This window comes from Excalfactoria chinensis, chromosome 8, assembly GCF_039878825.1.
Source record: "Excalfactoria chinensis isolate bCotChi1 chromosome 8, bCotChi1.hap2, whole genome shotgun sequence".
In the NCBI taxonomy this organism is placed as follows: Eukaryota; Metazoa; Chordata; class Aves; order Galliformes; family Phasianidae; genus Excalfactoria; species Excalfactoria chinensis.
Window position 1 is genome coordinate 19,912,508 of NC_092832.1, and position 12,488 is coordinate 19,924,995.

The 12,488-nt window shown below is 38.7% G+C and overlaps 1 protein-coding gene across 4 annotated transcripts in view; it reads left to right on the top strand.

Moving 5' to 3' along the window:
* MAST2 (microtubule associated serine/threonine kinase 2) overlaps nucleotides 1-12,488 on the top strand; it is a 151,928-nt gene that overhangs the window by 100,589 nt on the left and 38,851 nt on the right. For 3 of the 4 annotated variants that reach the window (XM_072343106.1, XM_072343107.1, XM_072343108.1), the window contains 4 exons: nucleotides 1,201-1,276; nucleotides 3,349-3,369; nucleotides 5,639-5,717; nucleotides 10,639-10,793. In XM_072343106.1, the coding sequence (XP_072199207.1) occupies nucleotides 1,201-1,276; nucleotides 3,349-3,369; nucleotides 5,639-5,717; nucleotides 10,639-10,793 (331 nt within the window). Of the gene's footprint in view, nucleotides 1-1,200; nucleotides 1,277-3,348; nucleotides 3,370-5,638; nucleotides 5,718-10,638; nucleotides 10,794-11,964; nucleotides 12,028-12,488 lie in introns of those variants that run through there. The other variant, XM_072343109.1, reaches the window with a different exon arrangement.

Here is a 12,488-nt window from a genome sequence, read left to right on the forward strand (position 1 = left end):
GCTGCCCGGCTCTGGGACATCATCACGGCCTGGAAGTGTCAGTTCCTTCTCCTTTCCCCTTTCCTACCTGCATGTATGTGTTAGGTGGAAGTGACTGCAAACCTTCCAGTGCGCACAGTGCTTGTCTTCACTTTCTGCTCAACATAACACTAAAGGTACATGGGTAACATTTTGGGATTAGCCTATTGCTGATGCTCACCTTTAACATGACTTTTTAATATGAGATCTACATCTGAAGACCTTTCTGATGACCAGGTAGCTTGCAGAGCATTGCTTGTCCAGTATCTGTATGTTTTCCTGCTCACATTTTAATGTTAGTTTACTCAGAGAAATTGCTGCTGACATATGCTTACTATGGCTAGTTTCTCTTTTGTACTTGTATTAAGGATCTGAAAGAGCAAACCACTTAAGAATATGCCTGGCAGAAAGAGTACACTCGCTGACGTGAAGCTACTAATTCATCTTCTAAATTTCAAAGGTTTCTGCAGTTAGTCTGTAAATGATTCTGGCTTTCAGGTCTTCCATAAGTGGCTGCTTTTTTCTTTGAAGACTTTGCAGAGCACCGCTTACCAACTGTATGCTTAAACATCGTATGACAAAGCAGGGAAAAAAGACTCTTGTGCCAATTGAAAATCTAATGTATTTTTTCTTCAGCATATGAAGTCTCTGGCTCTTTCATTTTCATTGTATTTTTTTGATGAGGTGGTGGTTAGGATGAATGTTAATACTTTCTCACTTGAGCACCTTCTGTGTGTCTGTAATCCTTCTATTACATGCAGTTGCTGTGGCGTTTTTTTTCCCCTCAGTAAATTTTACCTTGAGCAGTGATAAACACAGTAAGTATGAAGATACTTTCTTCCTACTTATTATTCCCGAAGGTGTCATCAATGTCAATTCTAACCCAGGTTTTTCATTGAGAAATGTTAGTTTTGTATAGGATTGTATATGGATTGTTACATAAAACTGAGTGACTGTGTTATGTTTATAAAATGTGCTACCTCTTTAAGAATAAGTACGAAAATGTGCATCTTAAATTAAAAGGAAGTAACATTTTGACCAAATTCTTTGGCAAACTAATGCTCAAATGATCAAGAACACAAAGTGTATTGTCAGTCATTTGCATTGGGATTGAAGGTGTTTCTGCACAGTGAGAAGCTCTCTGTTACAAATGTGACTGAATTTGTTTGCTCTCTCAAACAGGTGGCAGCCCTTTGGACAGCCCTAGAAACTTCTCTCCAAATGCACCTGCTCACTTTTCCTTTGTTCCTGCCCGAAGGTAAGTCGGGACGCATTCACCTGGATTGGCAAACAAATAGAGTTTGTGCTCGAGTTTAGAAGTTGCCTACAGTTCACAAGTTTTTTATGTCATGTTTTGCTTTCCCTGATGTTTGCAAATCTATTTTATCCCCTTTTTATTTAGGCCCTGGCAACACTGAGAATGCATTAGGTGCTTTTGAGACATAGAAATGATCAAAAGTTGATAAAGCTGTAAATACAGCCTGGGGAGGAGGCAGTGTTCTCCCAGGAAGATGACATGTAGACCGTGTGCGATAACAAGCCATTTAGTCACAATGCCTAAGTTGTGAATAGAATAGCTCTGTCTCAGTGGTAATCCTAGATCCTCTTCACTCTGAGTAACGGAGGTGCTTTGTATGTCTGCCCTTCTGTTCTGCCATGTCTGCACAAAGACACAGACATACCGAAGTCAGGCATGCACTCTGCATTCATTCACTGCCTTCTGAGGGGTAGCAACTTTTTAGTTCTCTCTTCTGTCTTGGGCATTGGTGTCAGGAATACGTTATTGCTCTGACAGGGAAGACAGCTGATAATTGAAATCGCAAGTCTACAAGAACTGCTAAAAGAAGAGCAGCGTTGAAAGACTTGAATGCAAAGCTATCATCTGTCCTGTAGTGAGTGCTAGACAAATGCTTGTTACACTGTAGATCAAACTGTTGGAAAGAAATCTGATACTATTAGTGATCAATTTAGTGCAAGGAGTAGGACAGAAAGAATAAAGACATCTGGGAGAAGCAGACAAATGGAGTATTGAATTTCGTATCTCATCAGGAAGGCAGAAATGGATCACAATGCAGAAAGTTAAATTTGGTTGAGAAAGAACAAAACAGCAACAAAAAAGTGACAAAGGAGATCCCAGGCAGAATTTAGGCAGGGAAGCTGGATTGCTCAATTCATGTGTGAGGAAGATATTTTTAATTTGCTGAACTCCAGCTTCTTATCTGTGTTAAGATGACCTGAGAACAGGAAAGGTGTGATCATTCTGAGAGGCAGCAAACTTACTGTCAAAGAGAGATCAGCTTGAAGACTAGATAGGGAAAGGATAGGTGTCAAAATGTCAAAGAAGAGTGAAGGTTTGGGATTTGGAAACAAGCTGGATTTAAGAGAAGCTGGAGGTGAACCCTTTATCTGGACACTGGGTAAATTCTGGAGTGTTTTTTTTCCAGTGAAGTGGCTTGCTAGAAGACCTGGTGTCCTTAAATACTGCTTGAAGTAGATTTTGATCTTAATATGGCAGAGAAACAAAAGTTCTGTCCTCTTATATGCTGTGGTTCATTTTGCAGTGTGCATGCTGCTCTGCATACTTTCTCAGTCACTGAAAAGAACACTTAAGCTCAGCTTGTTTTAGAAGTTTGTTTCTATTTTCTACTTGTATTACAACCTGAATAGCTATGCCAACAGCACCACATGTATGTATTATATTATCAAGCAGAGTATCACAATAACACCTGTGGGAAGTACAGAGTTGAGTAATTCAAAATGTTTTGCACTGTTACCTCAGACAAATGGATATGTCGCTGTACCCTTTTGTTCAGCATTGTTTGGTTCTCGAGAGAGTTTGTACCTGATTTCTTCCCATGGTCGTCACAGAAATTATTTCTTGCTGTTTTTCTGCTTTTTACATTTGATACAATTTCTTCATTTATTATTCTAATTGGACACGGTTTGTGATTTTACTCCTTAGCTTATCACCTTGTGATGAGTGGGTTCTTGGGTTGGAGTAGGGAGCACCTTCGAATAAGTCTATTGTAAAACCAAATTCACTACAATAGACTGCAAGATTGTCCTTAGTTTGACAAGTGCTTAGTCAAAAATCTCTACTAGGTGCCATTTCAGCAGCTGTTTCAGACCCACGAAGTCAGTGTGTTCAGAAATTCTCTTGTATGAGCAAGAAAACACGTGGTTAATTTTGTCTATATTCAGTAAAAGGGCTCTTAGTGGAATACCAGTAACACAAAGTATGAAGGTTTGTTGTTATTTTTCCCCTCAAATCACATGTGTATCTTTTACTTCTCTGCCCCTCATTACCATTGTCCAATTTTTTCCATACAGCCACGGACACAGAGCAGACAGGTAATGCGCGTCGTATTGCTGTTGTGTGTGTGTATGAACCATGCTTCTGTGCAGCCCAGCTCCGGCCTGTGTCCCTAACAAGTTCACGCTATGAAAACCCCATTTAGGCATTCAGCTTTTGATTACCAAAGAATAAAACTTTGCATTTTGACCTAAAATATTAAACTGGTAGTGCTTTGTGAGAAGGTGCTTTGTTCTTCTAACACCTCATTTTGAAATTCACCTGTGTTCATGAAATAGCATTGTAACTGCCATGAAAAAAAATCCCTAATTAACTTAGCAAAATGACATTTAAAAGGCAAAACTCATTGCTTCCATGTTCTAGCTAAGTTTATTTAGCAATAAAATAAAAGACCTAAAAATTACTTTCTAAGAATCTTTTCCTGAAGGGATGTTGCATGAAGTCTCTCTGAAATTTTTATTAACAAAGCTATGCAGCAGCTTTGAAATGCTTGGCATAAATGAGAGAGGAAATTTTATTGTGAAGTCTTGTTCCCTTTACCTTTGAGTTGGAAGTTTTCTTTCCTGTCGCACCTCTTTCTATTAGATGTAGAGCTGATACCTGTTGTCCTGATGGCTTGGCACATTTCTTGCATCAGTAGAAATTAGCCCAAGCATAAAGAGGTATCCTGTAATTTTCTAATGAAGAAGGATGTGTTTTAACATTGTCAAAATGAAAATACTAAAGTCATTTCAATGAACACTTTAGGCTAATAACTAAAGGAAGGGTTAGGCTTTCCTTTTACAAAAAAATGATGGAGTTGTTCGTCCCCATCTACTCTTTGGGAAGATAGGAAGTTATTCTCCCTCTTTGAGGCTGAGCGTCCAAACTGAGGTTAGATCATTGACCTGTAGGTCCTACCAGCACCCGTGTGCTCTAGGAGGAGCTGAATGAAGATCTCTGCAGTTGACTCATGAAGTCCATTTGCTGCCACATGACACAGTGACTTTACAATGCTGACATTGGTGGTTTTTCAGGGTTAAGAAAAGAATTTCTCCTGGAATCTTTTGTATGTTTGTCTTGCCATGGAGAACCCTTGTGGCTAAATGGGGTTTAGCTATAATGTACGCATGCACAGAAATCTGCATTACAGCTTGAGTATTTTTATGCATGAAGCATGAATCTTTTTAAAAACTCTTTTGGTATAATACTCTTTCAGTAATATGGAACAATGGGCTTATTCCCCTCTTGTTCTAAAATAGATGGCAAAGTACCTGAAAAGAAACAAGTCTTTATGTCTGGGTGTGCGCTGAAGTTTCCTCTGTAGATTGAAGCATTGTGTATTCGTAGTGGGATGAGAAATATTGCTGCAAAGACAGCAATTGAGATTTTATATGCAGTATTTCAGAACCATACCAACAATCTTATTTTACAGTGTGCCTGCAGAAATGCACTGTATCGATGTGCATCCAAAACCACAAAGTCTTTCCAAAGTCAGTTAGAATGAGAAACTGCTCTAATTCAGTTTCCCTTTATGAGCAGCTACTGATAGTCTGCCATAGGAAAGCAAACGAGTGAGCTGGAACTGATGTGTGGGATACTTTTTTAGCACCCATCCCAAAATGCAACAAGACACATTTTTAATTACAGGAATCGAAATGCCTTCAAGATTGAGATGAAATTAGAGGCAGAAAAAGCACGGTGGGCTGGGATGTATTGTTTGGGTTCCAAGCTCACTGAGGTGGGTTTTACTGGTTGAATAAGGTCTCAAGAAGTGCAGGACTGATTCTTCTCCAAGAAAAACTGTCCTCAGTTCCAACGTTGTTAAAAACAAGAACTGTCTGACAGCATTTTCAGGATGTTTTGTCCTTGGGAATCATGTTTATTGGCTACGACAGGGTAAACAAACAAGGCCAATTCCACTAAGTTCGTGGTTTAAAACAATTTTTTTCCCCCTCAATTTTCAGCGTTATTAGAAAGGCAAGGAACTGTGTAACAACTTTAGGCAAGACATCCTTTTTCAAAGAAGTGAGTTTTATTTGTTCATTCCTGGAACATCCATTTTTGCACAACTGGCAATATTTAAAAAGCATCTACTTCATGTAATGCAAGAATCTGATGCCCATTTGCTTTATCTTTTCGCAGATCACTTATTTGTTTCTCTTGAAAAGTACCCCTGCTGTTTTTTCACAAAGATAGCTGGTCTACTTGAATATCTCAAGACTTTAAAAAACCCGTAGAGTTAAGAGATTTGGAGTAGATGTTTGTTTCCTCCAGGTATTGACCACAGTACATCTATCACAGTAACTTCTTTGCTTCTTTCCCCAGAACGGATGGACGCCGCTGGTCCTTGGCCTCCCTTCCCTCATCGGGATATGGAACAAACACTCCCAGTTCAACAGTTTCAGTAAGTGGCCTAGACTTCTCCAAGCAATTCAGATCGTACAAACACACCCTAACAAATCAGCTTCCGAGTCTTTACTAAAATATCTGATCTTCCTCCATTTTTTTGCTAACATTATTAAATATACTAATTATTTTTAAAAATTGTTTTAATTATTGGTTCCACTGCTTCTTCCTCCATTTCCCAGCTCCTATCATCTTGCACTTTTACTGTTGGTGAAATCCCAGTGTAGCACTTGGCTCGACTGCTTGGTTGAGAGGCACGATGTGTCAGAAATGGCAGGGCTCTGAGGCAGTGCATAATTGCCAGCAAGATCTCAGCTTTTTTGTAACTGGGAAATGAAATCCTCGCCTGCTTTCCTGTTCTTAGTGTTAAAATCTGCTAGCAGAAGGAAAAACTGACAATCCACATCTGTTAACTCAGCTTCAATAATTTGAATCTCCTAGTGTAGCTTTTGATTTCTTACTTGTCATTAGAAAGATTGTCTGCAGTTTGCTTGAATTCTTCTTTACTTTCAAAAGGCTGCTATGTTGTTAACATCAATAAGTCACCAACACCATTTTAACCCTTATAGCTCTCAGATACTTCATACAATTTATCTTATTCTTTAGTTTCTGCCTATGAGTTGTGTTTATATACCTAATAATCTTACGATGCCATGCATAGAAAGACTAGAAATGCTAAGGTTACCTGTCAGGCTTGAGTTATCATGCTTTTATGTATGTGTTAATGGTGAGTGCCTTAACAGCATGGTCACATATCATTCCTTCTTTCTATAATACTCACACTGATTATTTTGTTTTATACGTACTGTTAGAATGTGTTCTAGTAATTGTAAGACTTGCATTAGTTAGGACTCAGTACTCCATGAATATTAATCTTACTAAGTAATTAACCTTAATGAGTAATAATCTTACTCTGAGTGCAGAATCATTATTTTCTTCCTGAAATGTTCTAGTAAGTTCATCCATAAACCCTCTCAAGTACAAATTGATCTTCATAGGTCCTTGGAACATGAGTGTTAAATTCATTCCATATATTAGGAGAAGAGATTGGGGTCAAAATTTTCCTTTTAGCTATAAGTTGACATGATTAAAATTTCATTTTTTGTCATTAATATCATCTCATTGCTTCATACGCTCAGACACGTTCCTGCAGACTCCGGTTTGCACTATTTTTACAGTTTGTTATCTTCAGTCCCTTGGGACTTTTAAATTTTATTTATTTATTAACTTTTTCTCTCCTTTGAAGGAGACTAGACTTGATTTCATCCTCCCGATGGAGGAAAAGTGTGTGTACAGGTATGTAGAGAGGAGCAAAGAGAAATGCAGGAGAACATTTCATTAGCGACATGGGAAAAGGTGGTCCTGGTGTCATTGCCAAGCAGTACAATATACTACTTTGTATCAAAGTACCAGAGAGCAGCTTTTAAAAAGGAGCTCTGCTTTTGCTTCTGTAGTCTTAAACCTTTATCACTATAAGCCCTCTTTAGGGGACAAGTGACAATTTATTGGAATATGGAAAGTATGTAGTTACTTTCTGTAGGGGTGACATAAATAGTCCAATCATTGATAATCAGTCACAGAGTGCTTCCGGGATGCCTGTGAAGTTGGAGACCGAACTGCGTGCATTGTCTTCAGTCCTTATTTACTGGTGTGATAAGCAGTTTTCCCAAGAAATTGTAGTTTGACCAGCCTTGGGGTAGATGTTCATGGAGAGAGCAAAAGTAACAAGATAAATTTGTGGATGTATTGGTCTTTGTTGTGAAAAAAGAACATGAAAGCTACTTTTAGAAAGTTGCCAGTTTTCTGACATAGGAAAGAAAGAATATTCCTATCTTGCTTTGTTCCCAGAAACAGTTACATCTTCTTTTTGATTGAAACTTTTCCATAAAAGAGAGATAGACTTGTCACATAGGAAGCATCAGTCTAAATAGTTTAAGTATTATAGTTGTAAGCAATGGAAGGCAGGAGAGTGTAGTGCAAAGTAAGTGGTGATAGTCATGTGTAGATCTCAGTTCACATTCCTGAAGGAAACAGAGTAAAACCTTTATTTCCAATTTCTCTCTTTTTTTTTTCTTTTTTCTACAAATCTGAGTCTTTTCTCTCTTGTCTTCCTCCTGATCCAGTCTTACATTCTCAGAAAGACATTGAAATGCGGTGTTTAGTAAGTACTGAAGCAGTCTTGGAGCCATTAAACTTTGTACCACGCTTCTAAGCCAATCCTCCTTACTACTTATCAACGACAACACTATTGTCATAGTATTCCATAGATTAGAATTAATTTGAATTGATCTGAATAGCACCTCTGGAGTTGATGAGCAGTATTACGCCTGTATAGACTTTAAAACTGAAGTAAGAAGATGTCAAGAGGTTTGTCAGAAGAGCACGACAAATTAATGCCGTGGATAAGAATGTAACAGAATATTGGGCTTCCATTTGGTGTGATCAGTACTCTAAATTGTATTTTCAAGCAAGAGAGAAGAATGGCAACAGACTTTCTTTCTGGTGTGCTATCAGTAGGAAATTAAATATCGAGAAGAAAAGTGTCATTGCTGGGCCTGAGTTTCTGCATAGCGCAGAGCTGTTGTACATTTCTGTGATCATAGATCTGCTTTCTACCAACCAACCAAGTGAACAAACCGAGGCACTTACCTGTTCTAAGGTCAGTGGAAACCTGTCAGTTCTGCTTGAATTTTTAATTCCATTTCACTTGGCACTTAATAAACCCCATCGTATTTATCCTTTTCATAAAAATAGTGAAGACTCCATCAGACCAACACTGAAAAAGCTAAGAAGATCTTTCAAGTTCAATGGGTGCAGAATAGTCACATGAATGGGCCAATACACAATTATTTTTAAGCACCTAATTTGCTATTCATTTTCTAGATGCAGAGTTTGTGTGTAGTACTACATAATTAGTTTGATTTCTTTTTTTTTTTATTGAAGAGTTGGCCAATTCTGCATCTGTAATTAAGACACCAGGGGAATGCTTGTGTTAAGCTGCTGCAAGTATTGAGTACAGTGATATGATTACTTAAAAAATCAATATTTCAGAACTGTTTCACTTTGCTCTTGTGCTTTTTTACTGAGAAAGCTGGATGCCCTAAGGCTGCTAGAAAGGCGGAGGAAAGTACATTTCTCATCATGGTCTTTATCTCCAGAGCTACTCTTAGTTATTCCCTGGAAGTACAAACTTCATGATCTGATTTCTTTTAAAGAGAGGAAGGAATTTGTTGTGCCCTCCGTGAGCTCACTAATACAGCTTTGACTGTGGCTTTGCAGTTAGGAGACATGTTTTCTTCGGGAATTTCAGTTTTGATTTTTCTTTTCTAACTCTAGTGAGTTGATGAGTGCAAGTTTTCCTTAATGTGGCAGTTTTAGTTTATTTTTATTTTGAATAAGTGATTCATTTCTAATGCTAGAGCTCGAGTGCCTGTTAATGCAGCACTTCATAACCCTGTGCTTTTAGTCTTCCTGCTCTTTTGCAGGCTTGGTGTTGTTCATCACGAATTTCAAACACCTTTACTTTGAAAAGTGTTGCTGTTTTTGCATAAGCAGCTGCTTCTTCCTACTCTTTGTATGGTGGAAGACAGGTGATCAAAGAAAGCTCCCGAAGTCAAATAGTGCTTGCATCATTCTGTCATAAAGAGAATCTTTCCTGTGTTTGGCATAAGCAGTGTGTACAGCAAAAAAGCTATGAAGAGAGGGGCTCTCACTCACTCTGCTGTGACTTCAGTGTAGATAAGAGCAGTGTAAGCTTTTACACCATCTGGATAGTTGTCTCTAGATGCATATGGATGGACAGGACTTCCTCACGTGATCTGTGCACCTAGGCCTGCCTGAAGGAAGACATGGGAATTGATGGTTCCCTGTTCCAGCCATCCTTGAGGATTTCATTCACACCCTAAAGCTTTCAGATGGATTCTTTTCTCTGCAATTTAACCAGATCAGTGAAGTCTCAGAACTTAGGCTAGTATGGTGTTTTTCATAAGCCCCGCTGGTGTTACTCAGTGCTGCTCTGGCACTTCAGGGCTTTTTATAAATTGTCCTTATGTAATCTGTTTCCTTATCTTTGTAAATGGAAAAGACATTGAAAAAAATCACACAAGAAGTGCAGCCCATAGTTGCCTACAGCTTTTTCTCCTGGAACATCCCACATTTGATGTTACCAACACTTTTTTTCTGAGTTTGAGTTTATTCAGGTTCAAGAATTAAATCTGTTTCACATCTATCCTTATCGTGAGACGTCATATAAATGCATTAACTTATTTAAACATAAATGAACTGCTTTACTGTTTACAACTGGAAACTATTAATCTTACAGCTCTGCAAAGTCAGCTACTTCCATTTTATTATTTCCTGCTTGGCTAGAAAGGAAGCAGGATGGGCGAAGAAAGGGAGAAATTAGATGGAGATCATGGAGAAGTAAAATACAGACTACTTAATGTAGCATTTTCCAAGGAGAGCCAGTGATCAGTGAAAGCTCTCGCGTCTACACAGCTCCATAGCATTCTGCATGCTAGTGAAACTCCTGAGCTAAGAGAGCATGAGGGAAAAGGAAAGTTGCTCACCACTCCAGGAACCTCCATGTCCTTTCCAGGGGAACACTGGTGTTAATGAACGTTCCTTTCTGTCTCCTAATGGTAGTTACCTTCACAATCAAATGTAATGGTTCCAGAATCATGTGTATTCCTTTCCTAGCCTGTTCCCAAAGTTGTCCCGGTCTCACCAGCTCTGTCATTGTACAGAAGGTTTGGCTTAGCCTACTGAGAATGCTCAAAAGAGGCACCTGGTCTGATAAGTAGCTTTCTTTTCCGCTGGAGTGTGCAGTGTCTGGCAGAATCCGTTCCTCTTCCATTCATTAGCTGACCCCTATGCATGCGTTTAGTGCATTTCTTTTCTGTATTTTTTTCTGTACTCAGTCATCATGCTCATCTCAGGAGAAGCTGCACCAGCTGCCCTTTCAGCCCACGGCAGACGAACTTCATTTCCTGACAAAGCATTTCAGTACTGAGAGCATCACTGATGAGGAAGGGCGTCACTCTCCAGCCCTGCGGCCTCGATCGCGCAGTCTCAGGTGAGTTCAGGTGGTGTTCATTGGGTTTTTAAGATGTTGGGCACAAGTACTGCATTTTACATGTGTGCTTTCAGTTCTAAGAACAGTAAGAGAAAGCTGTTGGTTTTGGGTTTTTTTGTTGTTGTTGCATGGTTTTGAAATTAATGAGCTTATACCCCACCTCGCCTAATCAGAAAATAATTGTTTTCATTATTTGTTTTAATATTTGACACCGAAGATTTGAGTTGTGAAAACATGATCCAAAAGCATCATAGAGTGACCCTACAGGATGTATATTTCCTTTAGTGAAGTTGCTTCTCAGATTTTTTGCTGCAGTCCTATAGGAAATACATTACAGTCACCGTTAGTAACTTTTCCAACAGGGTTTCTAAAGTAAAATGAAAACTAGAGTAGATGAAGTCAAAACCTTAAATAGAATTGCACCCACGAGCAATTTTATAATAGCACAGAAAACTGCATTAGCAGTTGGGTAATTTTTACTGTTTCAGAGAATCAGTTCTTCAGGAGGTAGCTATCCAGGGGTTGTTTCCTTCTGCAATTGATTTTTTTTTTTCCATACTTAAAAATAGAAGCAACTAAGAATCTTTCACAGAATTATAGAATGATAGATGTTGGAAAGGACTTCTGGAGGTCCCCTTGTCCAAACCTCTGCTTAAGCAGATTGCCTTGGGACCATGTCCAGAAAGGTCTTGAATTCTCCACAAACTCACTGGGCAGTCTTTCTTGCAGTTCTCTAACAATCTTTCAAAAAAATACCAAACCAAATTCACCAACATTTTATATCATGGCAAAAGCCTTGAGTTTTGCTATGAATTTAGTGCTGGACCAAGTGAATGGAAGTTGAGAGACACATACTTTCTACAGCATCTGCGTAACTTTTTGTTATGAAGCAAAAAGGATTCATGTGAGCAGGGGATGAAGAGGTGAAATCTACCTTAGACTGCTCATCCAAGGGTATCATTGATAATATCAGATATTATCAGAGGTAATACTGCTTTTAAATCAATGTCAGCTGGAAATGCTGAATCAGTGTGCCCCAGCTCAGGACCTCAGGGGGAGTTTGTAGTAGAAGTGAAAAAGTTAACAAGAAAATGTGTGGTGAATATCATGTGATGGCAGAAGGGACACGTCATGATTATTTGTAATTATTTTATGTTCTAAACTACAGCTCAGGCTGCATGATAATTGCATACGGAACTGCTAAGTGTAGTTACTCAGTTATCTACAAGAGCTGGTAAGTCCTGTAGGTAGCAGCACACTTAATCTCTACCAAATGCTGTGTAGTAAGAGAGTAGTGTTGTGATTTGTACTAAATTGTTCCAGTCTCTTTGAATGACAGTCCTACTTCAGTCCTGTTGCTGTCACTCTTAACACAGGCCATCGCTGCCCAGTGTAGATGTAGCAATACTAATTCTTCGTAGATAGGACAGCTACTGTAGGTAGACAACTCATCGCTAAAGTAATTATTGTCCTTTCTAACACAGACATATCGCTGTTGACATCAAGAAGCATAAAACACTATTCCTGAAGCTAGGAAGATGTAAATAAAATAAAGAGCCAAATTCTGTTTTTTCTTGTTAACATGAATTATCCGTTTGTTGGGAATTCGATCTCTGTAAGCCCACTTAAAAGCAGAGCTATCATATCATAGCTTTATCATCTGTGACAAGACTAGATTAATCCAGTGTGTCATGA